Raw genomic sequence first — 27,622 nt, forward strand, 5'->3', positions numbered from 1 at the left:
GGTGAATAAATCTGCTTCTCACTGCCATTATGATCGATCTTAAAAGTTCACATTCTGAAATGAGAAATTTTGAGAAATTTGTTGATCGCCTTCAAATCCAGATTGGGACAAAAGGAACTTTCTTTCTTGGATACCACAAAATACATAGAATAGCATCCCTGTCCCTATTGAGACTTGGGAACCAGATTCCACCACTTCTGCAGTAAGAAGGTGCTGTGCCTCTCTCTTTCTGATGGAATGAGAAGGAAAAATCATAAAAGCATCTGAAACAGGCTGGGAAAATTCCAGAGCATATCCGTTTTGAATTATATCTCAGGCCCACTGATCTGAAGTAACGTGGACTCATCTTTGACAAAACTTTGAAAAGCAGCCACCTAGCCCTAGAATTGGAGATTGGGTCCTCCAAGGTTCATTATATACTATGGGAGGGAGCTGCTGCCCCCAAGCATCCCTCTTTTCCACCTCTTTGTTGGTCGAAAGGACTGAAATTTACCAAAAGGTCAAGGTTGCTTGAGAGCAATAGCGGCGACCCTACCTACTCCTTCTGCCATCCCTAAATCTATTTTGGACTGGAATGGTATGGAGAGAATTCTTAGGCTTGTCTTCCTGTTATCTTGGGACCTTTGAGTCTCCTCATGTTTGGCCATCTTTTTAAGATCTTCTCTGAACAAGAGATCCCTTAAATGGAGGTTTTGTCAAATTGCTGTTTGAAATTGAGTCAGCCGATCAGTTTCACAACCAAAAAAGCCTTCTAGTTACTGCAACAGATGCCATACTCTAGCACAAGTACGCATCAAATCAAAGGAGGCATTGACTAAGTAAGCCACATTTGGCTCCAAGCGAGTAGAACTGTCAGTGTCCCCATTAGACTCCATGAGCTCTTCTTGGACATGCGGGGATGTGCAAACTATGTGTTGTGATCTGGAACGCTATACTCACTACTTTGAAGGCTTGCTTCAATACCGATTCTATCTTCCTATCCTTAAAGCGGCTCCGCCTTCTGCTGGAATAGTGGTTTGTTTGGTCACTGAACATACAAGAGCATCCACCTTTGGGAATCTAAACCTCTCCCTCTGTTGGGATATCAAAGGATATAACTTAGCCAACATTCATCCTCCTTTAAAATTAGCACAGAGAAGGGTGACCAAAATGATAAAGGGCATGGAACAGCTCCCCTATGGCGAAAGGCTAAACATAGAAACATAGAAATGACGGCAGAAGAAGACCAAATGGCCCATCCAGTCTGCCCAGCAAGCTTCCCTCATTTCTTCTCCCATACTTATCTGTTTCTCTTAGCTCTTGGTTCTAATTCCCTTCCACCCCCGCCATTAATGTAGAGAGCGGTGATGGAGCTGCATCCAAGTGAAATATCTAGCTTGATTAGTTAGAGGTAGTAGGGGTAGTAACCGCTGCAATAAGCAAGCTACACCCATGCTTATTTGTTTTTACCCAGATTATGTTATACAGCCCTTATTGGTTGTTTATCTTCTCCCCTGCCTTTGAAGCAGGGAGCTATGCTGGATATGCGTGAGGTATCAGTTTTTTTCTTCTCCCCTGCCGTTGAAGCAGAGAGCTATGCTGGATATGCATCGAAAGTGAAGTATCAAGCACATTTGGTTTGGGGTAGTAACCGCCGTAACAAGCCAGCTACTCCCCGCTTTGTGAGTGTGAATCCTTTTTTCTTCTCCCCTGCCGTTGAAGTTATGCTGGATATGCGTGAAGTATCAGTTTTTCTTTTCCCCTGCCGTTGAAGCAGAGAGCTATGCTGGAAATTCGTGATGTATCAGTCTTTCTCCCATGCCGTTGAAGCAGAGAGCCATGCTGGATATGCGTCGAGAGTGAAGTATCAGGTACATTTGGTTTGGGGTAGTAACCGCCGTAACAAGCCAGCTACTCCCCGCTTTGTGAGTGCGAACCCTTTTTTCTTCTCCCCTGCCGTTTAAGCAGAGAGCTCTGCTGGATGTGTGAAGTAACAGTTTTTCTTTTCCCCTGAAGAGGTTAAGGCTTTTTTTCTTTTCCCCTAAAGAGGTTAAGGCTGTTCTGCTTGGAGAAGAGACAGCTGACACGGGATATGATAGAGGTCTACAAAATCATGAAAGGATTTTTGGATAATACAAAGACTAAGGGGCACTACATTGTTAGCAAGTAGCACATTTAAAACAAATCAGAGAAAAATCTTTCACCCAAGGCACAATTAAGCTCTGGAATTCATTGCCAGAGGATGTGGTTAAGGCAGCTAGTGTATCTGGGTTTAAAAAGGGGTTGGGTAAGTTCCTGGAGAAGTCCATAAACTGCTATTAATTAATAGGCAATAGCCACTGAATACTGCTGGCATTAGTAGCATGGGATTTATTTAATGTTTAGGTACTTGTGACTTGGATTGGCCACTGTTGGATCAGGATACTGGGCTGGATGGACCCTTGCTCAGACCTAGTAGGCATATCTTATGTTCTTATATTCTTAGCTTTCTCACCAGCCCAGGCGAATAAGCGTAGAGCAGGTTTTTAGCGCGAGCACCAGAAATCACCACCAAAAAAAAAAAAAAAAAAAAGTGAAACGGGCCAGTGGAAGGATGTGCGCGTCTGCTTGCTTCAGTCTCGCAGTTTGAGCTCTGGCGTGGCTGGGCCAGAGATGTCGCGAGAGCTGCCGGCACCGCGCGGTTCAAACGCTGTAGGGCGGAGGAAGTTGAAGTGGGCTTATTAGCGGCGCAGTGGGAGGAGGGGGGAAAGTGTATGCAGTAGTCGAGGGCGAGGAGGGAGTGGGCCCTGGGAGGGATGGACGGACGGAAGGCGCCGGTAAACGTGGCAGGCGGGCCAGCTACTCCTTCCGGTCAGTGTTTGGCGACACTGAGGACAGGGGAGCCGTGAAAGGCGACAGAAGGAGCTACCCAGGAGTAAGATAAGGTGAGCCACCTCTTACTTCCCTATACAAATCAGGTTTCTCTCCCTCGCCTAAACTCCGCGCTGCTGGGGGCTCAGCTGAGAACTGACACGGCCCCACATGAAAGCCCCCCCCCCCCCAACCAAGCTTTATTTCTGCTTGGCCGTAGCTTGCTTGCCACAACCTTATAGAAAGAATTACCCGCTGTGGGAGATTTTAAATGCAGAGCAGCCAATCCCGAGAGAGGAGAGTTCTGCTAATGCTAGAAAAACAACCAATGGCAAGGACGTGACTCGAGTGGGATGGTCCTGGAATACCCCTCAGCCCGAAACTGATTGGCTAGAAACAGCCGTCAATAACGCGCCAGAGTCCGTTCATAACTCTTGGCCTCCTATTTGACAGCTGCTTGGTGTCAGTTTACATTACTTATTACTCCATGCAAACTGGCGAAGCAGATTCGAGCCAGCTGTTAAACTCCAGAGCTATCGAAAGTCTCCAAAGTACTCCCGTATCGGAAAACGGAGAATGTTACCATAATTTAGGTCACAGCCTGGATACTATTTGCTGAGAAAAGCTAATCGAGAATGAAAGCACCGCCCAAGGGTGTGTGTTAAAAGGTTCATTCATGTTCCTACAAGAATTACTATTAAATGGATGATTGCGGAAGATACTTCAAGATGTAATTGTTAATAGACGCGGTATGCTACAATTTTACGTGGAAACATTCCGTCTCTGTAGGTTACATGATGTAAATACCTTAAATACCCTTCCATAGTTCCCATTTAGGCAGGGGAAGGAGGCCAATTGTGTACACGGTAATTGGAAACAGGTGGAATAGAAACGTTTTAAATAAATATATATGAAGCAAAGGCTGCCCTCCTAATGGCTTTGCTTGCCAACCCTGCTGCTTAACTCTGCTCTGGAGTCTATTTCCTGCATAGGCCTAAAATGCAAGGCATGGCTAGATGAGGGGACTGACAGATAATGCACTGACAGGCTGGTTGGCACCCAATGCAGGATGACTGAGCCTATCTGAAGGTTAAGGTAATGCCAAAAAAGAGAAGTTTAGAACTACATGCCAACTTCAAAGAACTTGTGTTATGACTGTGACCCCATGTATGTTATAGCTGCTCTGTAGGGATGGAGGAATAGGGGTAGGTGTCAGTAGGGCTCGGTGGGGAAGGTGTGGCAGGATGTGAGTTGATAGGCTTGTAGGGTTTGAGCCTGGGGAGAGGGGGCAGCCCTTATCCCTTGCACTGTGGATGTTGTCATTCTCCCCCCTCCCAAAAAAAAATATGTATGGGAGTGGTGGTGTAGGGGAGTATATGTGGGAAGGTGGGATGTTAGTATGTCAGGGGTGGTTTGGGTGTGTATATCTATGGGGTGGGGGAGTGTCAGGTGTGTGGTAGAAAGTTGTGAGTATGGTGGGGGATGTATGTGAAGGGAGGCAGTGGTTTAGGGTTTTCTGTGAGGGTGTATGCTCTCTGTATTTCCTACCCTTCACTCCCTGTGTGGAGGGGTGTGGTAATGGTTGTGAGAGTTGAGGTTTGCATGTGTGCATATGCATTCTTTTCCCCTTGCACATTTCACTCTCTCTCTGGGGAGAGATGGAGAAGGGGTGTGTGTAATGGATATACTGGAGTGGGGTATGTACACGTTTTACCTTCTTGCATTAGAAGATCGGTATATAAAAAAAACCCAAAAATAAATAAATATACGTCCCTTGGCAACTATGATTTGTTTTTTTATGGTATAAATCCACCCTTTAACCCTCCTTTTAAATCCACCAAGTTTTGGATCCTCTGTTTCCCCTATCCTTCATCCCCGCGTCCTCCCTCTGCCTGTCCTCCCCTTGCACTCTAGCCTAATTTCATTCGATGCATTCATCTGTTAACTGTTAATTTTAATTTTTAATTTCAATGGCTTCTTGCAAGGCATCTAGTATAAGATGAATACTTCAATACCATGTTATTTTAATGTTCTTATATGTTCTTCGTTCTATGTAATGCTCTCAGGCAAGTTTAATTGTTTCAATGTAAACCGGTTTGATTTGCATCCAATGCAAGAAGATCGGTATATAAAAAAACCAAAAATAAATTTCATGTTCTAGCCTGCTCCTCTTGTGTGCATTTGTGTATATGGAGGGGAGTTGGGGGGGTGAGTGTGTGTGTGCATGCCCAATTTCTCCCTGCCTGTCCCCCTCTTCCCTTTTCCCTTCGCCATAAGAACATAAAAAAATACCATGCTAGGTCCATCGAGCTCAGCCTCTGGCCGAGGCCAGTTCAGATCCCAAGTATCCAGCAGATCCCAAAGCAGACATTTCTTGTTACTCACTCCCAGACATTGCAATAGCTTTTTCTAGTCCCTCTGGTTAATGCTTTATTGACTATTTCCTCCAGAAACTTGTCCAAACCACTTTTAAAACCTACTTTGCTGGTCTTGACTATGTCCGCTGGCAACAGATTCCACAGCTTGATGTGTGCTAAACAAATTAAGTGCTTTCTCAGATTCTGTTTAAATCTGTTAGTTAATTTCATTGAGTATCGTCCTTGTTTTAGTAGTATTTGAAAGGGTAAATAAGGTCCTTTATTTACCCATTCCCCCACTCATGATCTTCTAAACTTCTGTCATGTTCCCTCTCGGCCGCATCTTTTCCAAGATAAAGAGTTCTAACCTGTGGAGCTTCCCTTCGTAGAAGAGTCATTCCATTCTCTTTATCATTTTTGTCTCCCTCCTTTGCACCTTTTCTAGTTCCACTATGCCGTTTTTGAGATGGGGGTGTCTAGAACTGCATGCAGTACACAAGGTGGGGGGTCGCACCATGGCTTGATACAGAGGCAATATGATATTTTCTGTTTTATGCTCCTTTGCTTTTTTTGAGTGGTTCCTAACATTTTATTTACTTTTGACTGGCGCCATATACAGAGTTGAGGACTTCAGTATATTGTCCCCAAATTCTCCATGTTCCTTTTTCTTGGGTGATGACTGCCAGTGTTGTGTGCCTGTAGCTGGAAGTTTTTCTCTACGTGCATTGCTTTGCACTTCTCCATATTAAATTTCACCTGCCATTCAGATGCTCAGTCTCCTAATCTTGCAAGGCCCTTTTGCAGTTCTTTACAATCTGCTGCTGTTTTAACAGCAGTCTCCTGTATTTATGCTCTTGCATATTTTCTTTATTTGGATCTTCCTTACACCTTTTTTAATGTATGGGATACATTTTATTTGGACTTTAAGATGGTAACAAAATGTCCATGCTTCGTGCAAACATTTAACTTTTTTGAATTGCTTCTTTTAAATTTTTTCCTAATTAATCTCTTTTGAAAGATATTTGCTACTTAGTAGTTCCACTTAATGTATTCCCTCTAGTGATTATTTCAAACTGGATTGCATTATGATTGATATTAATTAACTGCCTCACCACAGTGATGCCTTGCACCAGATTGTGTATTACACAGAGGAATAGATCTAAAGTAGCTGCCCCTTTCATCAACTGCTCCAGGAAGCAATCATGCATGGCATGAAGAAATTTAACCTCTCCAACATGTCCAGATGAGATATTGACCCAATCATTACTGGGGTAATTAAAATCTCCCATTATTATTGTGATGCCAAGTTTATTTGCCTTTGTAATTTGAGTTAGCATTTCACAGTCTGTTTCTTTATCTTGGCCAGTTGGATGGTAGTATACACCCTTTGCTATATTTTTACCCATCATGCAAGGAATTTCTATCCATAAGGACTTTATAATGCATTTTGTTTCTTGCAAGATTTTTATCCTGCTTAATTCTATATTATCCTTTGAATGAGGAGTGGCACTATATGCAATTTGATCTACTGTCTTGTCAATATAACTTATATCCTGGTATCACTGTGTCCCACTGCCTATTCTCCTTTCACCACATTCTAAAATGCTTATATCATCATATAATGCCATACACTCTTAACACTCCAGTCTTACTATTCAGATTTCTCACGTTTGCATATAGACATTTTAAACTTTTTTTTTTTATTTGTATTTTTATTTCCATTTATAGTCACAACCTGCTTATTAGTAACAGATATAAGCAGTATAGAGTGAGTGACATCTGTGTACTCTTTATCCACATCCATCTGGGTTACATCAGCCTTAAACATAATCTCTTAATGGGGATATTAAAACTTCCTTGTTTTGCAAGTATCTGGAATATACCTCCCTTCAAACCATATGCTTGTGACTAATAATCAGCTTTCCTACATGGCCTAGTTTAAAAGTCATTCTATCTTCTTTTTACATATTAATGCCAGCAGCCTGCTTAAGGTGGAGCCCATCAGCTTCCACTCTCACTCCTCTAACTCTCCCCTTCACTGACACCCATCTCCCTGGCAACTCACCCCTTCTCTCCTATCGAACTACCTTCACTTCATTCCTCTGCCCCTTGTCTTCCTGCCACTGATGGGGCCTGGGAAACCCCGCTATCCTTTCTGCTGCCAGCCAAACCCCTGCTGCTGCATTGATGCAGCCAGCATGGCCTTCCTGCTTGAGGTTTCTGCCTCGGCTGCAGCAGCATGCGTGCCTGTCCCTCAGCTCTGGGTGAGCATCAGCATGCATGCACACATGTGCTGTAGTGCTCACCTAGAGCCCTTACTGTTTTATTAGAACTGTATGTAAAGTGAGATTTGGCTATGTTTTCTATTTCTATTTTACTATTTATTTTTTGTAAACTGCTTTGGGTTGTTTATAGAAATTGTTCAATAGTGGATTTTTAACTGTATTGAAAAACATTTAAAATGTCTGAAGAACTTATGGATTGAGACCTCTGGATCCAACGACACCCCCCCCCCCCAATGGATTTGTGTTCCTTTTTATTATTTGGTATGGTTCCTATATACATTCTTTGCAACACCGAGTGTGCCATTCCTTTGTATGATGGTCCATGGTGGTCATCGTTCATTAGCCAGGAATTCAAGCTTGCAAGTTCTGTACTTGGAGCCAGGACCAGCTTAAGATTGTGGCTCCCATAGGCAGTGCCATGGTGATGGGGTTGCCTCTTCGAAGCTGTGCTGGCACATGGGACTATAGCAAGCAGAAGCTGGCTTCTCTTTGGCCTGTCTATTTGGCCCTCTAGGCAATTAACTATGTTATCTGGGCCTTTTTGGAGCCCATCTGTATATGGGTTTTCTCTTTGGCTTTTTTTTTTTAATCCTGAGAGTAGTTCTAAAAAGTCTCCTTTTTTTTTTCTTGTTGTACTCCGGCTGTCTTTTCTGTGCAGTGGAATATTTGACTGTCAGAATATTAAAAAATGAAGAAGCTGCCTAGGTCACAGCTTCATAGAGCATTGGCTCACTGGCATCTTTTCTCTTCAAGGCCTTTTTAAAGAGGTTTAAAAAAGAAATTATAAGCTCTGCCCTCTTATCCCGGGTTTGGACCCATTGGGGCTGTCTCCTTTACCTCCTATCTCAGCTTGTCAAGTGATGGCAGACATGGGGAAAGCTGCATGGATTGTGGTGCCCGGCTTCAAGCATCTGAAGCCTGTGGTAACCCCTGTGCATTAGAACCAGGTGTGCCACGGAGGTCATTGTTCCTTTCGTAGTTTCCCTTTTTAAGGGAGTGTGCCTGTAAATGCTCACTTAGTCGCTAGCGAGACACCTTGCCTGTGTTAGAGACCCTCCTAAATGATTTAGATCTAATTGTAAAGGTGGGAGTTGAAATAGCTCTTTTTAACAGCCTGGACAATTCCAAGCCTTCTACCTCACTCCTATGCTGGACTTGCAGTTATGTCCCTAGAAGGAGAATGCAGAACAACCAGCGATATCTTTCTTCTTTTGGAACTACAACTCTGTGAAGAGTAACTTGTTTTGGGTGCTCAGTGAGATTCAGCCCCTCCTAAAGTTGGAATGGCTAGGATTTCAGTGATTAAGAAGCCAGGGAGAGAATCTCAGCTCAGGAAGGCATTAGCTTCACCCCACGACGCTGTAACTATCATTGAACTGGCTGTTTCACTGGCAGATCTTCACCCAGAACTATGCCTTACTGGGAGGTAATGTTTAATGTTGCTACTGCTTTCTCCAAATTGAATGTAACCTGCTTTGAAAGCACCTAAATGACAGAATATAAATCCAATAAATATGTATTTTTTTTTTTTTGATGGAACAAGCATTTACTGTGAAGTTACTTGCTGATGTAAATATTACTCTTCGAAAACAGACCTTTAGTTGGAATCATAATTGTCTGTAGTCTGAATAAGAGGGAGGAGAAATAGCCTAGTGGTTAGAGCAGTGGGTTATGAACCAGGAGACCAGGGTTCAAGTCCTGCTGTTGCTCCTTGTGACCTTGGGCAAGTCACTTTACCCTCCATTGCCTCAGGTACAAAAACTTAGATTGTAAGCCCTCTGGGGATAGAGAAATACCTACGGTACCTGAATGTAAACCGGTGTGATATCTCAATTGAGATCAAATGTCGGTATATAAAAATAATAAATAAATAAATACATATCTGGAATTTGACTTGCTAGAAAGAGTCAAGGAGTTTTGCATTGGTTGGAGAATGTTTGCTTGCTTTTTCTTCTGATGCCTCTGGCTAGAGAGCCATATAAAACCTGTAAATAAGAGGACTCAGGCATATGCTGCACATTAGCAAAACTCTGCTTCTAATGTGTAACAAAAATAACAAAAGAACTTTGGTGGATTATCCATTCACTAAATTAGTGATGGCTCCTGTATAATGGGATCCTACACCTTTTGTAAACTGGTGTCCCATGTGCAATGGGTTAGAACTGGATCCTCTTAGCCACTTTTCCCACTGCCAATCCATTATTTTTTTCTTTTGGCAGAGGAGGGAGAAATCTGCAAAGCAGAGCTTGATTCTGGGGTTTCAAGATAAACTTATCTTTTAAATGTGTTTATTAAAAGAAAATGCAAATATAGCAAAAATGAATGGTACATATTTAGCTATGGTACCTACCATATGGAAGCCAATATTGAAAAACAAAACAGACCTGAACCAGAGCTTCTCCCTTCCATCCGACAGCCTGTTGTTGCTTTAAGAACCTTGGTAAGTGCTTTATGAGGTAATGATACCGTATATGGCATCAAGATAAGTTTTTAATATGGTTAACATACCCATCTTCCAATATTTATAATTCAAAGCGATGTTAATGTTCATAATTTGAAATGAAGTTATGCTAGATATTTATCTCTATTTAAAATTGGCATAAGTTGCAATTTCCAGAATTTGTGGACTTCTGTAAGAATCTGGGCTGAACAGATCTGCCTGCATAGCAGTATAGGGAAAGGGATGGTGGTTGGCTTATCTCAGAGCTGGAGAGGAAAAGAATGTGGCAAAGAATTGCTAAAAGGAACTCATATATGTGGGCGTAATTTTGAAAAGGAAGGCAATATTTTCACATTAAGCAGTCTTGCCCTAAGGTAAAAGTTTATTGGAGTGAGGTGATTAAGAAGTAAACATTGTGTATTCTGAATAAAGACCTGTTGGAATTACCATTGTGGGTAAACCTATTCCTGCTATTTCCCCAGATTCAAGAAAAGTTACACTAAATAGCTTCTTTTCTGCTTGTTGCAAGAAGAAATATTACAGATTATTGAAATAAAAGCGTAAAGCCAGGAATATCATATTTAGATAACGCTAACAATGGAGAGAGAATTACTGTAGTTATATGGAATTATGGGCTTTCTGTTTTGGATTTCCTTGCTAAAGATTACTTATTTTCTTAAAAGTCTGAAATTTTCTAAGCAGCTTCTTAAGAGAACTTAACGTAAAGATTGACTTTTTTTTTTTTTTTTTATTATGGAGAAAGGTGGGGACAACGTGTAGAGTGTTATTCAATTGGTGGTAGTTTCAGTTGGAAAGATGGCGTAATGTTTAGATGCCTCTTCATACCTCATATGTAGAATATTACATTCCAAAAGTTTTGGATGTTTGCTACGATATGCAGGTGCTGGTAAGTTTGAATCCATCCAGAATGTATACTCAGTTGTGCAGATTTATACAAAGAAGCTCTTGTTGTGTTACGTAACTTTTTTTTTCAATACCCTAGTAAAAGAAAGCTGAGTGGAAAGTAACAAAGCGTGACTCATGGCAAACAGAGATGCTTAGATCTGTTTGACTTGTGTTTAATTTAAATTTTTTTTTGTCTTGTGTTCCTACAGGGCATTTCCAAGGACGTATACTTAATATGTTGCGACAGCAGTGATTTAAAAGATGGCGTTAGTATGTGTTTAAGATTCAAATTCATATCGAAGGAGAAATTTGGTGTCTTCATTGCTTGCATCCTGCAGTTAAAACCTGCTTACGAGCAAAATGCCCATTTACCCAGCACCTACCAAACAGCAAGCCAGTGTGGCTGGAATTTCATCTTCACACGTAAAAAGCCCTTTAAGCATCTTTGCGAGAAGCAGTAGGGTGGGGTGGCAGCCCAAGTCTTCTGAGGATGACAAAAGTGTTCAGTCACCTTTACTTCTGGCTACGAGCAGAGAAATAAATAGGACCTATATAATCCCTACCTCTGCAGATGCTCCTTCGACCCCGAAGCAAGATGGCAGGCTAACCCTTCAGAGAAGAACGCCCAAGAAAGATTCTTCCTTTGGCGACAAAGAAACAGATAAGGGCGCTGAGCAGAATGGACAGGCGGAAAGGCAATTTACGCTGCAGCGGCGGACTAGACCGTATGCCGCAGAACAAGTAGGAATGAATAAGAATAGCCAGCCTGGTCTAGAAAATACAGATTCAGGCAAACTGCCAAAAAATGAAACCTTTTTGCTAACCAATGTTGGTAGCAAGACAGACTGCAGTACACCAGTTATTCAGCCGATGGCATCTCGCATGGTGGTTGAACTGAAATGCAATTTGAAAAGCAAAGACTCGTTTTCTGCTCTTGGACGTAGCGATGGGACAGATAAATCGACCTGTGGAAATGGTAGGGCGCCCACTGACGACATGCAGAGCCAAAGCGAGGTTCTTCATGCGGATTATTCATGCACTGCCAAACCTTTTAAAGGGATACCTGGTGTCAAACCCAGTGAAAAAGACACTGCACACAAAATAATTGGAAGAGCAAATATGAAAACGCCAGATACCAAATCTGGAAGTTTAGAACAACAAAAGGCACCCAGACAAGGAGCTATGTTAGCCACCAGATTAGCATCAAAGGATGACACTCTCCAAAATGTCCGGAGACCTACGATGTCTGCTTCTAAAAACAGGGCAAGCAACCTGCCAGATACGACCAAGAAGACAACCGTGGCCAATTCTTTCCTTGCATGTAGATCTGGAAGGACACAAGAACCCAGCGGAGCTTCCAGCACTATTTTACTAAGAGAGGCAGTGGCTCAGAACAGCTGCGTTGAGCAAGATCCTTCAAAGGCGGAGAACTCTGCCGTAATCGTGGCTGTGCGAGTAAGGCCCTTCAGCAGCAGGCGAGTCGCCATTTTCATTCTTTTTGGTTTGTCAGAAAGTATTCAGTATGGGTATGTTTAATGCTTGTTAACTGTGTGTGAAAATCTAACTTTTAAAATGGGAGTTCCCAACCTTTTTGGGATGGACCCAGGAAACAACAAGGAAGGCTATCAGCCGTGAGGTAAACAGAATAGGAATAGATCTCAAGTCCTTAAAGGTGTTTGTTTTTTTTTTAATTATAGAGGCAAATTGCTCAATAATAATAGCCCGACTCTGGCCGAGTTTCATCACATGAAATGGGCTGCTTCAGGGGCTGTATGAGCACTATATCATGCAGGACCTGGTGGTTGGCAACCATCTATTGGTATCCTGATTGGATAATGCTGTGATCTTTACTGTATATGAGCTCCTGTCAGATATGTCATTCTAGGATTGTGGAATAGGAATACACCTTAGTGTAAAATGCACAGTTTATCTCTAATTTCTCTTTAACAAACACATAGGAAAATATACCGCCGGGTTGCCTTGTGTTGCGCCGCTAAGTATATCACTAGTATATCATTAGTGTTTGTACAGTGCTGAAAAGCTCCTGGTAGCACTATGGAAATGAACATTAATATTAAAAAAAACAGAAGCAGATGTAACTGTTAGTTTGCTTTCTTTGTAGTGTTTGCTCTAACTTTTATTTATTTTATTCAGGGAAAAAAGTGAACATGCATACCAAGTTGTCTTCATGAGTGGACAGGAAACGATTGTGCAACATCCAGAAACCAAACAAGCCCATAATTTTGTCTATGACTTTTCTTTTTGGTCATTTGATAAGCCTCATTCTAACTATGCCAGCCAGGAGATGGTTTACAAGAAGTTGGCGGTCCCTCTCCTGGAGCGCGCCTTCGAGGGTTACAACACTTGCCTCTTTGCTTATGGGCAGACGGGCTCTGGAAAGTCTTACACGTAAGTGCAGTTATTCATGAAAGTTTTTTGTTAACGTTGAGTTTTTAAAGCATCCTGATTTGTTTGCCAAGAACAGATTGCATTGGCTTTGTATTCCCAGCACCCCATAATACTTTGCTCTTCGGGAGGAGAAAGGGTGGCAGCAGTACATGGTGAGTGCATTTCTTCCCTGGAGAGTGTGCAGTCTTTTTTTTTTTTCTCCCTTCCCAGTAGATGCAGTCCTCTTAGGCTCTTCTTTCTTCTGCCCTCCTACACCCCAAGACATTTCCTGCTGCTTCTCCTGCTCCCTCATCATAGAGCCTGTGGCCTGATGTCAGCAGGAGTATTCGCCGTGGCTTTGCTCCATTAGCTGCTGCTTCCTGGCAGCAGGGAGTGTTCCTGCAACTCTGATCTGCCATGTCCTCTTGGCAGGGGATCCAAAGGTGGGGTTCCCAGCTCCTTGGATGTTGGCGGACATGTTCAAGGAGGATTTTGAGTAGAGGATGGAGAGGGAAGTTAGTCCTAGTACCCATGGGAGATTACTGAAGAGCTTTGAAGAGTGGATTTCTGGTTGGAGTCAGCTTGAGGACTGCCAGACTAGGAAGTCTACTTGCAGAGTTGCTGTTGAAGGAAGTTGTGAAAAGAGACTCGTCTGAAGACTATCAGGAGGCGTTTCCTACTGGGAGGTAGTTTGCATCCAGTTTTCAGATACCATTCAGGGAAGTGCCTGAGAAGGTCTCCTTTTATAAAAAAAAAAAAAAAAATTACTTTCTTATTTAAAGCTTATTAACCTTAACAGGAAGCAATAGTATAATCAGCACTAGAATAAAATAGTCGTCAAAAGATAACATGTTTTACAGATAAACCCTCCCCCTCCCTCTCAGAATTATACCAAAATCATTTAATAAATATGTGAACAGTATATATAACACCAGTTGGCTTCTACTATAAGTAATAACAATAGCTAGGTGCATAAATCGAATGATTCACGTTTAGCTAAACCAAATATGGTTGCATGTCTTACTGAATTTCTCCAGCGTGTCCTGTCTTAGTGCTATGAGCTGGCCCATGTAAAAAACAAAAAAAAAAGTGTGCAGACTTTTTTTTTCCTAATCCACACCCAAGGGGACCTTTCCCCATTTCCAGCAAGCCGCCACCACTAATTTTTGCCGCTATTGCAGTCTGAAGGATAGTGTTTGAATCTGGCACCGGGACACTTAGCAATGAATATCTTTGAGAATCGCACACTTAGTAATGTTGTGGATTATCTGAATTGCCATGTCCCAATAATTCTATATCTTAGTGCATTCCCATCAAATGTGGTCCCATATCGCCAAAACTCCGGTGGTATGTAGACAAATATTTTATGGTGTTCCAGAGTTAAATACCAGCGATGGAGCACTAATAAGGAAGAAACAGAGCTTCATCCCGTTGATGACAAAACATAAATCCCAGGCTGTCTCCTTGAGAGACATCCTTAAATCTCTCTGCCAGGTGATCAAATGCTTAGATTTTAACAGGGAGGTCGCCAGTAAATTGCATAGAATTTGGATCCTATTTTCCTGCTTTTCCCAGAATTAGCACATAGGCCCTCCATCAAGGATATACCACTAGATAAAACCTGCGCAACCCGTTTTAGATCTTACATAGTGGGGTACTTGTAAATAAGGGTAACTGTCTCTAATGGTGAGTCTTAGGAACTTTATTTTCTAAAATGTAGCTGCTGTGACTCTTCATCTGCAATCAAGTACTCCGTAAAAGGATTTTAATTTTTGAAAGCTGACCCTGGGAAGTGCAGTTTCTTTTACTGGAGGAAACCTAGGGCCTTAAAAGCTTAACTTCCCCTATCCCCACTTTTCGAGGAAGAATCTGGCAGCATGAATTGGAACTTGGCTCCAGCGCTCCCAAATGTACCACTGAGCCTTGTTAGCTGGCAGGTAAAGAGCTACTTCAACTCGCCCACGTGTGCTGCAAAAAAAAACCCAAATGGCAACAAAAACGCTAGCTGGCTGAGATTTATAGATATGTTTCCCACCATCAAGTAGGTGCTCAACAGCATTTTTTTTTTTTTTTTATTGTGAGAACATTTATATTTCACCAATCCAAATGTCTCCCCAGCCTTCATTTTCAAAATGCATTTTGCTTTCACTCACATTCTCTCATGATTGATTTTCCTTTCATCTATATATTTTTTTTTTTGTTACTAATTCTGGTAGCAAATAATTTGGAGAAATGTTTTCATACATGTAACTTGTTCTTAATTTTAGAAAAAAAAAATCAGTCTGACCCAGTATCCTGTTTCCAACAGTGGCCAATCCAGGTTGCAAGTACCCAAACAAAGTAGATCCAATTCAACTAAAGCCGGTAATGAGCAGTAGCTATTCCTTAAGTCAACATGATTGTTAGTTTATGGACTTCTCCAGAAACTTATCCAAACCTTTTTTAAACCTAGCTATACTAACTGCCTTAACCATATCCTCTGGCAGCGAATTCCAGAGCTTAATTGTACATTGAATACAATTTTCTCTGATTTGTCTTAAATGTGCTACTTGCTCACTTCATGGCATGCCCTCTAGTCCTTCCATTATCTCAGAGTATAACAGATTCACATTTACCTGTTTTAGTCCTCTCATGACTTTATAGACCTTCATCATATTGACATATTCTATTCTCTAGTACAGTGGCACACTGCCAGTTTGGATAATTTTTAGCTTGGATTCATCCTAAGCCCCTTTTTTTTACCATGGCTACAGAATGGGAGCAAATCCTTAACTGGTCTTGTTTGTTGCTTTTTCCAGGATTTATGACACCTTGATGGATTTCTGAACCTGCAATCTCTGTTCTATTTCTATAGGGTTAGGTTAGTAATATTTTTCTTTTGAACAGATGCAAAATGTAATTGTAATTCTTTTGACTTTAGAATGATGGGATTTGATGAAGAGCCAGGAATAATTCCAAGGTTTTGTGAAGATCTTTTTTCCCGGGTGTCAAGGATAGAAACCTCACAGGTGGGATTCTGGAATGATTTGCTGGTGTTAAGAGATGGAGGGGTGTGTGTGTGTGTGTTCAGATGCATGAAACTGAGCCAGACGGCGGGTCAGGCAATGCTCAAGAAGTCCTCAAAAAAAAACAAAACAAAAAACAACCTACAGCCTGTGCCACATCTTTCCTCTCCACTCTGTTTTCTCATTTGCCTTTTTTTTCTTCCCTATCTCCTCTTCCCTCCCTCTGCTTCCAGCTTCATTCCCTTTGTCACCTTCTGACCTCCTATTCCCTTCCTCTCTCTCTAAAACAGTGCTTCTATTTCTTGGTAGCCCAGTGCAGGGGACTGCCCTGGACCCTAACAGCAGCAGCCATGGTAACTCTTGGCTGCAGTTAGCCAGCGTGCGACTGAGCAGGATTCTTAGTGGTTAGATCAGACATCTAGTCGCTAGTAATGATTAAAAAAACCCCCAAAAACTGACGTGGTTGCCAATCTGACTAAGTGATGGGGGAATGTTTAATACTGAAAATCAGTTAAAAAATGTATTTTTCAATCTAACATGTTAGACTGAGAGGGGTTTTTGATATTTTGCTTCAAGCAGCTCCTGAAATGTCTTTGTTTTTGCCTCGGGCCACACAAGTGTGGGTGTAGTGTTTATAATTCATAGTCTTTAGCCCAATTTTTCAGCGCAGACTTATATTTGTGGGTCAGCTTTGAAACTTCATGGGTTGTGCTGGGTACGTGCAGGGACATGAGCATGGAAGCTACGTCTATGTGAGAGTGGGTGGCTCGGCGCGCGCAAGTTGCACAATTGTGCACTCCCTTGCATGCGCCGACCTTGGATTTTATAACGTGTGCGGTTGCACACGCATGTTATAAAATCGGGCATAGATTTGTTCGCACCGGGTTGCGCGAACAAATCTGCCCCTTTACTTGCACACAAGACGGGGCCTCTGAAAAGTATCCCCATGTTGTTACTTCAGGGCTATCACAAGGAGGGGGATCCAGCACCTCCTTCCCCCAGTTAAAGAGCTCCAGACAGTGCAGCATTGTAGACCACTTTCCAACTTCTCAACTGGACTCTCCACTGGATAAATCACCAGTCAGTTCAACATGAATTCAGTCTGATCCGCCTGAGGAGCCTCCTAATGACTCCTTTCCACCCGAGATCTCACATATTCCAAGTTCATAGAGAAACTGGGAAATCTATTGGGAGTAGAAATCCATAAAATTCCAGACCCTTGGAAAGAGGTCTTTGGTATTCTAAAAATTCTGGACATCCCAGCTGAACCTTCAGCTTTGCCTTCACAAACTACTAGCTGTGCTTTTAGCAAAGACATGAGTCCCTGCCCCTCCCCCCCCCCCCCCCCCCCCCCCTTCCTTCCATCCTCCCTGTTTCCAGAAAACTAGATCTCAAATTCAGGTTACAAAAATCACCGATCTATGGGGTCATTCAATTCTCTCATGCTTCAGTAGTTGTTGAATCTGCGATGAAGCGGCCTAAGAAATCTAGGCTCCATGTGTCCACTCCTTCAATCAAAGAACATAGGATCCTGGACGAATACGCTAAGAAGACTTTCCAGAGTGCTATGTTAATTTCTCGCATTCAGCAGCACCAGTTTTATGTGGTGCAATACCTTTTACGAAACCCTGCAGTAATTAAAACCATTCTTGCGGTCTGAATTGGGGGAGGAAATTATCCCTCAGTCTTTCTACGAAATGCAAGAGGGTCTATAGCATTTGCTTAGAGCAGTATATGAATCCTTTTGAAACATCCTCAAGGACTTCTGCAACTGCCATAGCAGCACAACGAATTGCCTGGCTTCATTCTAATTCTATCAGGGATGATGTACATGATAAGCTGGCCAACCTCCCATGCTTGGGAGATACTGTTTCTTTAAGCTTCTCTCAAAAGGACCAGAATGTGGCAGTTCAATCTGTCAGCTGTTTTCGGATCCCCAAACAGCATCCAGGTATTTCTACTAGCCCTAAGGAGACTGTACTATGCCCATAGGAAAGCCTTCAGACCTTCACTATACCAACCATTCCAGAAGCAATGTGCTCAAAACTATATCACCTTGACCATGCCCACAGGACAGGAAACAGTAAAAACCCACCCAGTCCTCCCTTCAAAAACCCCCATGGTCTTTTTGAAGGATGCTCAGCCATAGCCATTTCTCCGGGTAGGGGGCAGGATAAAAGAATTTGCTCCACATTGGACACACATCACATCAGATCACTGGGTTCTTCGAATCATCCATGAGGGTTACAGTTTTTTGAATTTCCTATATCACCTTCCCCTTCCACACCTTACCAGCCAGCTGATGATGCTTCTCAGTCAACTCTTCTGGAGCAAGAGATTCATGCCCAACTCCAGCAAATGGCTATTCAGCTGGTACCCAAACATCAGGTCAACACATGATACTACTCCCAATACTTCCTCATATGAAAACACTCAGGAGGTCTCCAACCCATTTTGGATCTGTGCTCCCTGAACAAGTACCTGCGCAGAGAGAAATTTAAAGATGACATCCCTCCAGTTAGTATTCTCCTTTATTCAATGGCACGACTGGATGTGTTCATTAGACTTCAAGGATGCCTACACACATCGTATTGGTGGTTCCTATGCTTCCAGGTGAATTCCAAAAACTATCAGTACAAGGTTCTGCCATTCGTCCTATCTTCAGCTCAGAGAGTCTTTACCAAATGCCTGGCTGTGGCTGTAGTTCATATCAGATGTTGGGGGATTTGCATTTTTCCTTATTTGGATGATTGGCTTATTGTTGCCCCCAATCTGCTATCTCTACGTCAACATCTGGAGTCCACATTAACTAACTTGTTTGGAATCATTAGGATTCCTCATCAACTATGAGAAATCAGTACTCAAACACACAGGTTTTGCAGTTCATTGGATCGAGTCTATTTTGGCCCTTATCTCGAGCATTCCTTCTGCAGGAGAAAATAATCAGCTATGTACAAATTTACTTCTGCAGTCAAGGGCCGCCGCCTGCCAAGTACTGGTACTCTTGGGTCACATGGCAGCAGCAATTCATGTAGTACCTCACACTCACCTATAATGGGGCTTGAAATGTCAATGGACCTAATATCTTCAACCAATATCCACAGTCATAACCATGTTTCCTTCCATGCGAAAGGTCATACCTTGATGGTTAGATTGGAAGGTCCGTTCCATGAGGGCACCCCTTCAAGATCCTACCCACACCCTGGTTCTCACGACTGATGCTTCAACACAGGGGTGGGGGTCTCATCTCCTTCATTACCAGACCAAAGGTCAGTAGTCAAAGGACAAGCTTCATTACCAGATCAACCTCTTAGAACTCAAGGCCATGAGATATGCACTAATGGCCTTTACACGTCTGCTTCGGGTCATGCCCTAATGATTCACATGGACAATCAAGTGGCTGTGTTCTATATAAACAGGGCAGAACAGGTTCCTGGCTCCTGAGCAGGGAGGTGGCCTGGATTTGGGAGTGGGCTTCAACAGGATAACCTTGAGAGCCACATACATACCGGGAAGCTGACCGCCTTGGCAGAGTATTCCATCCTCATGAATGGTCCTTCAACCCATCTGTAGCACATCAAATCTTCATACGCTGGGGATGACCATGGATAGACCTCTTCGCAACAGAACAAAATCCTAATTCCATGGTCGAGGGACTCCTTTATGCGTTTCCTCCAATTCCCCTAATTTCATAGACAGTTAAAACAAAAAACAGGACAGAGCTGGCATTATCCTTATTCCGGCTTGACTGGGACAACCCTGGTTTGCTTATCTGGTACAATACCCAGAAAGCAATCTGTTAGATCTTGGTCAAGACCCAGACCTTGACCCAGAAGGATGGTGGTCATCTTCATCCTCTACACTCCTCCCTCCATTTGACAGCTTGGATATTGACCGTGAGATCCTACAAGGCCTAACTCTTCCCGCAGCTATCTAGAAAATTATCATAGTGACAAGAAAACCATACACTAGACATTCTAGTTTTAACCTTCTGTTAAAACTGCAAGACTGACCCAAGTTAGAGAACGGGCATTATCCTTAGCCGGACTGGTACTCTGGAACACCATGCCCCTAGAAATTAGACTACAGAGAGATTTCAAATTTTTCAAAAAGGGTTTTAAAAACCTGGCTATTTAAACAAGCTTTTTACAAAGAGAACGGAGAATAGTGGAATAATGAAAGCTGGCAGCAGAACATCAGCACATAGCTCAATATGTGTGATTTTATTATTTTATTTCCCCTTAACATAAAATATATAATCCAATAGAGCCATACATGTAATTAATACTGATACATGAAGGAAAAGGACAAGATCTATATCATTCAGCAAATAAATCTTTATTATGAAACTTACCGGACTTTAATGGCACTTCTTATAGATATGTATTAACATATACAATTATCAAATTTATATATGTGCCTTTCTGTAAACCGTTGTGATGGTATATAACTTAACAGTATAGAAAAGATTATAAATAATTTCAAATGGAGAAGAGATGCTGAGTGGTGCCGACTTCATCACATAGACCTCATTCTCACCTCCCAAAGAGATCCTCAGTTATTTACTCCATCTTTTGACGTTGGGCCTAGTGACCATCATCGGTTAAAGTCCACCTAAGTGCTATAGCTGCTTACCATAAGAGGGAAAAGGACTCCTCTGTGGCTTCGCACTCCTTGGCCTCTTTAATATCCAGCCTCCAGTTCCTTGGGACTTGAACATAGTTCTCACGGCTCTGAGTTTGCCGTTCGAACCCCTGCAATCTACTCATTTGAAGAATCTCACCTGGAAGGTGCTTTTTCTCACAGCTATCACCTCAGCCTGCAGGCTTTGATTCCCTTCTCTCCCTACTTAGTTTTATCACAAAGTAGTACTCAGGACTCATCCCAAATTCCTCCCTAAAGTGGTCTCTGCTTTTCACATCAATCAAGATATTTCATTGCCAACCTTTTTTCCAAAACCACAACAACAAAAGGGAAGTACTGCTACATACTTTGGACTGCAAACGAGCTTTAACTAACTTATTACGAACAGAGAACTGTCTCCTCATCCATCCTTGCAATTATTTGTCTCTTTCAACCCGAACTCCTTAGGGGTAGCCGTTTCCAAGAGAACTTTATCTAATTGGATCACCAATTGCATCCAATTTTGCCACACTTCAGCACAGAAACCCTTATCCAATTCAGTTTCGGCTCATCAACTGTGAGCCACAGCTTCCTCTCTTGCACATTTACATAATGTGCCCATAGGGGACATCTATAGAGCTGCACCCTGGTCTTCAGGCCTCACTTTTACCTCAGATTACTGCCTGGACAAGCAGAGTTCTTTAGACAGTTCTCTGGGAAATGCAGTTCTGTCAAATGTACTAAGTTTAAAAAAAAAAAAAAAAAAAAGTCCACACAGGAATAAGGGAACAAAAATTTTTATTATACATACAATGTCATTCCACTCCTCATGATACCGCATGGCAACAGACTGCTAAATTAAAAAAAAAAATTTTTTTTTATTCCCCTAAGCTTCGGACTCCCAAAACAGAATGGCTAATTCAGCCTGCTTATCTACAGAAAAGAGCAAGTTTGCTTACCTTAAATGGTGTTTTCCGTAGAAAGGATGAATTAGCAGTGCATTCCCACCCTCCTCCTGGGACATGTTTCTTCTACCTTAAATACCTTCTCGCTTTATTAACTGAAGACACCATTGCACACTTCGCGCAGGAAGCGCTACCCAGCAGATTAAAAACTTTAACTCAAGACTATACTATGTCTGCTAGACCACAGTCTGTGACATCACCCAGAACAGCATGGCTAATTCATCCTGCTATCTACGGAAAACACCGTGGTTGCTATCTACGGAAAACACCGTGGTTGAGGCAACTAGCATAAATGGGTTTAAAGAATTTGGACAAGATCCTGAAGGAAAAGTCCATAAACTGTTATTAACCAGGTAGTTTTGGGAAAGCTGCTTCTTTCTCCCTATCAATGAGCAACAAGGAATGGGTCTACTCTTTGGGATCTGCTGGATATTTATTAGTGATCCAGATTGGCCCCTATTGGGGAGAGGATGCTGGGTTCGTTGGACCTTTGACCTGACCCAGCATGGCACATCTTATTCCATGGCTGCTGATGCTGTCAGAAAAGAGACCATTCATTGATCTTGTCACCTGGAGTGGAGTGAATAAATTAATTCATTAATGTGCTGTCTGCCGTATTGCACGTAATATTCAGTGCAGGGGAGGGGTCACTTTTAGGGGTTCAGGAGCTGGGGTGGGAATTTGGCCAACTCTTAAAGTAGGGGATAGACAAGGGGGCTGGATTGCATGCTTTTTTTTTTTCTTTGTTATACAGCTCACTTTAGGATTGCTATTTTTCTGACCAAAGTTAACCAGATACATTTACCTGCCTAGAGCTGAATATCTGTGCTAGCTGGGTAAATCTAAGCCACATCCCTGAAAAAGCCCTCTGCCTATCAGGCCAAGTCGGGAAGAATATTAAACTTTATATATAGAGAGATATAATTTGATGTGCTGGGCTGCTGGTTGCTGATGTGGATGCAGAGGGGCAGTGTAGCTGCTACCCTCGTCTTCTGAGGGATGCTATTTTTAGAGGCTTTTATAGTTGCCCTTCCACCCCCTGAGCATGGCAGGGGTGTGGCAGTCACCTGCATCCTTGTAGTCTGTGAGCGTCTGTCACAAGAAGTGGTCCAGTACTTGGCTGGCACTGGGCTTTGTTAGACGAAATGTTGAGAGAGATTTGCTGTGAATCCACGGTTACCTCAGGGTGAGCTTTTGAAAGACCATTTGAATAATAAAAGCCCCATGGCCTGGGGAGGAGGGGGTAGGGTAACTCTCTCTCCCTTTTTATCGTTGTACATTCAAACCAGCTAGCCGCATGTTTACAATGAAGCATCTTATAATTAAGATGATGATGCCTTAGGAAGCAAAAAAATATTGGGATTCTAGTAGGATGAAATTATACTGTGTAAAAGCACATAATTTGGGACTAAAATGGCATCCCTGAAGGATACAAGTTTACCACAGGGGTAATAGGAGCAAACATCTGTAAGGGGGTGTGTGGTTTTTTTTGTTTATATTGATCTTTAAAATATTCTAGATTTTCATATCCGTTTTATTTTTCTCCTGTTATCTATCATGTTACTTTCTGCTGGTTTAATTATGATTCTCCGCCTCACCCCTTCCTCCTCAGCGTGAGATTATTGGTTTCATGCACTGTGCATAAACCACCCTTTTTTTTTTTTTCCATAGCAGCCTCTCGCTTAGGGGGTTTAGTCTGGAAGAGGTTAGACACGTCTGCAGCTGCAGGTCTTTCTCCATCACTTTTTTTTTTTTATACTAGGAGGCTGATGTGCTAAAATGTGAAGGCTTCACATATGTGATTATGCATATTATTTGCTGTCTTCCCCTACATAATTACATTTGCATATTTATTTTTTTTTGCATGCTATTTGATGGTCTTTCTCATATGTAATTTTGCGTTTGCAAAGCTGTCTGCAAAAACTACATAAAATTTGGTGATGAGCAGAGCAATCATGCATATCAGCTCAGCGATTTCACAGTAGAAAAATTTCATTGGAACAATTTTTGCAATATCCTTTTTTTTTTTTTTTTTTTTTTTTTCCCTGCAGTGACGTTCAAAATTTTGCATGGACTTCATTGCTAAAAATATCCTTGCTGTAAATAAATGCAACTTGAGATGCACCTGAATGTTACTGGGGTGTTTGTTACTGTGGAGCAATGGCTAGAATATGAGGCTCTTAGGCCTGTCCCTCTTAAACTGTATTGAGCCAGCAAAAGAATACAGCTTCCATTTTTGCTAAAACAGCAGGGAAATTGCAGTTGTTTTTAGAACCTTGTTTGCTTCAGTATTCAAGGTTAAACCAGAGCCAGAAGGGAAAGAGTATCTATCATGAGACATTTCCGCCAGTGAGAGAGAGACTTCTTATTGTGATCTTGGGATCAAATAGAGGGGATTATACACACGTTTACAAACATGACAATTAGCATGTGTTAGCAATAGATCAGATTAGTTATAGGTCAGGAAAAATAGAATACCTTTTCGGGTGTGTGAGAGCTTGTATCCACTGGATGGCACCATAGATTGGTATAATCATCTCGAATTATTTAATTTCCAATCCATGTCAGATCAGTGTAGCAATGCCACTGGATCTGGGCGTAGCTAATATGGCAAACATAAAATGAGCAGATATGTATGTTTAAAATTGGTTCCTTTTATACACTCTCTCCTCACACACCTTGTAACATTTTTTTTTCACATTCTGCTATGTAAAAAATAAATATCAAAATGCATTAAAGTAGTTGTTACTGATCTACACAACATACTCTGGACTTTCATCATGACAGAGCAATAGCAGAAATGTTAAATGTAATTAACCATCCTACAAGTCTGGATTGTACGTCTTTATATCCCTTGACTTAACGCTTGATGGAAGCCATAAGTCTGCTAGGATAAGTGGTCTACCAAGTTTGCACTGCAGGATGGTGCAGCTCATGGCCACTCTTCTTGGCAGAAGAGCTCAAGCTCTAAAGTCTATGGACTCCGAGGTTTTCTATTACATTCACGTCTGGGCATTGACCGGGCCACTCGCAGACATTCCCTTTCACTTTCTTGCTGAGCCACTCTATTATTGCTTTTCCTTTTAGTGCTTAGGATCATTGTCCTTCTGGAAAAGTGAGTCTTCTCCCCAGCAGTCCCCAGATCTGTGGCAGATTGGAACAAGTCTTCTTCCAGAATCTGCCTGCACTTGGCAGCATCCATCTTCACAAGCTCCCTGTCCCTACTGCCCCAAAGCATCCCAACGTGATGCTACCTGCACCATATTCCACTGCTTGCATGCAAACACTGTGACACATCATTCTGGCTTTTCTACAGTGGCTTCCTTCTTGCCACTCTCCCATACAGGCCATGTTTGGGGGATAATATTGACTGCTAAGCTATTTCAACACAACTCCACAGTCTCGGCCAGAGACCCTCTGTACTAAACATAGGCCTCACAGTGATGACCCGCTTACTGACTTTTTGGAGGGGTGGCCTGATTGTGACAGTGTCTTGGTGGTGCCAAACTGTTTCCACTTTAGAATGATGGACCTTACAGTGTCCCAAGAGATGCTTAAATATATATTGAAACTTTCTTAGAGCCTTCACCCAATCTGTACATTTTTGAAAAAGCTTATTCCAGAGTTCTTTCCATAGCTCTTTGTCTGTCTGGCATACTTTGCTTGAAATTCACTTCATACAATAGAAACAGCTTGATTTTGCATTCAGGTGTATTCAGATCAGCTCAGTTATTGTGACTTAACACAGGTGGGCTCTGTTATGGGCCTTAAGATAGTTTGAACTGGAGCTAACTTGTCTTGCTTTTTATTTTTATTATTACTTTTGCAATATTTCTGCAATGGTTTCACAATGAAAGTGTAGAATAATTAGTGTAGATCAGTGTCCATTTCTATTTTAATGCATTTCGATTTCTATTTTTTGGACAACAGAATGTCTTCACACCCTTGAACATGTTTCTAGTTTTCTTTCTCTTTTTTTTAAAGGCATTGTATAAAGTGAAACCGAGAGGACAGTACTGTACTGCTTGTGCTTTTTGTTTGCCTGGCTTTTCTATATCTCTGCTATCTTGGCATTTTTTTTCTGTAAATATGTTCTGTATTTACCAATTTCTGAAACAAAGGAAATTCAAAACTAATATTCAGTAAACGTGTATGTCTTGCAAATAATGACAAGTAGAGACATCAGCAAGCCTGACAGCGAGTTCTCATTAACGGGCTGCCCGGACAGCTCCATCTCTTGCGGTGAACTGTTTTTTGTTTTTCTTTTTAGTGTTGCAATAAAAACTACTATTGCGATTCAGCAGATGAGACATGAAGGAAAACTGTATACTGATGGGAATGTTTTGAAGATTGGTTGATTTACGTGATCACAGGGATCCTGAGGAAGCTGCACTCGAAACAACGGCCGCTGTTGAGCCATGGGTCCCTTTGACTTGAATTAAATTGCAATAGTAGTTTTTATTGCAACACTAAAAAGATAAAAACAGTTCACGGCAAATGATGGAGCTGTCCAGGTGGCCTGTTAATAAGAGGGCACACTGTCAGGCTTGGTGATGTGTCTACTTATCATCATTTGCAGGACATATACGTTTACTAAATATTGGTTTCCCTTATCAATGTTGGAAATTCTTGGCTCTTTTTGTGATAATTTTACCAATTTCTGACCATAAAGGACACGAATTAATTCTCTAAAGAAGATTTCCTTGTGATAGCCTCTGTGAAAAAGGGGTCGGGATTCAGATGATTTATCTCTATGGTGCAAAGCCATTTCAGCAATATTTAAATAAGCCCGACAGTGAGTTTGCACAGTATTAACTCATTCTCACAAACCTACTCATGGGTTAGATCGGCTTCATGAGGGAAGAGAGCCTTTATTGAAGAAAGTGTTATGCTACGATATTGCTTCACAGCTGCTTTTTCTTAAACATAGTTGAGACAAAACCTTTTGAGGAAAGAGGAGAAATCTAACAATCAAAATGTGGCTTTTTTTTTTTTCCCCCTAGATTTCACATCTTGTTGAAATGAGCTATTTTGAAATTTACAATGAGAAAATTCATGATCTTCTTGTGTTTAAAGGTGAAAATGGCCAAAAGAAGCAACCGGTAAGAATATGGCTGTTTGCACCTTTTTCAATTTTTGTTAATTTTGGAGGTCAGTTTTGAAAATCGTTGTTTAATGCACAGATATAGGACTTTATAAACTTGCCTGCCTGGTGTGCAGATGCATTTGCTTCTGTGTCCTGTTTGGGCATAAGTTTATCTGGACTCTGCGGAAGCATTCCCTCTGGAGTTTTCGCTTGCGTGCATAATTTTTGATTTTGAAAAGGGTGCATGCAAACGTACATGGGACATACTTACTCCGGATGGCAATTTAACGTCATTGGGACAATTTTCAAAGTGAATGCGCACATACACACACATGTTCCCTTTGAAAACTGGTGCTGCAGCAATGTGCACACATCTGTAACGTTACAGAATTTCCACCCTAATGTCCAGGTGGCTGCTCAGGCTGTCAGCTCTTGTTGTGTTTGTCAAGTCTTTGCTGAGTTATCTGCAGTCCAGGTTAATAGTTCCCAGTGCCATTCAGGTTTTTAGGATATCCACAATGAATATTCATGTCTAAATTTGCATTTATTTGGTGTCCGTTCATTGTGGCCATGCTGAGAACCTGATGGGCTGTGGGGTCACCAGGATAGGTTTGGTCAGCACTGATCAAAGCTATAGAGCATCTGCTTGCTAGTCTGTTCTCCAGTTCTGATGTTCACAGCCAGCTTTGGTATCCCTCCTTTTGCACAGGAAAAGCTATTGACAGTGTTTGCATAATG

At 41.9% G+C, this 27,622-nt stretch overlaps 1 protein-coding gene across 2 annotated transcripts in view; it reads left to right on the forward strand.

Annotated features, from left to right (window-relative positions):
* The first annotated feature begins 2,718 nt into the window (after positions 1-2,718).
* Positions 2,719-27,622, forward strand: part of KIF14 (kinesin family member 14) — a 132,892-nt gene continuing 107,988 nt past the window's right edge. Inside the window, exons 1-5 of one of the 2 annotated variants that reach the window (XM_029618382.1) lie at positions 2,719-2,903; positions 11,027-12,292; positions 12,972-13,226; positions 16,126-16,213; positions 26,802-26,900. In XM_029618382.1, the coding sequence (XP_029474242.1) occupies positions 11,178-12,292; positions 12,972-13,226; positions 16,126-16,213; positions 26,802-26,900 (1,557 nt within the window). In that variant the 5' untranslated portion in view covers positions 2,719-2,903; positions 11,027-11,177. Of the gene's footprint in view, positions 2,904-3,763; positions 3,925-11,026; positions 12,293-12,971; positions 13,227-16,125; positions 16,214-26,801; positions 26,901-27,622 lie in introns of those variants that run through there. The other variant, XM_029618384.1, reaches the window with a different exon arrangement.

This window comes from Rhinatrema bivittatum, chromosome 10 (genome assembly GCF_901001135.1).
Source record: "Rhinatrema bivittatum chromosome 10, aRhiBiv1.1, whole genome shotgun sequence".
Taxonomy (NCBI): domain Eukaryota; kingdom Metazoa; phylum Chordata; class Amphibia; order Gymnophiona; family Rhinatrematidae; genus Rhinatrema; species Rhinatrema bivittatum.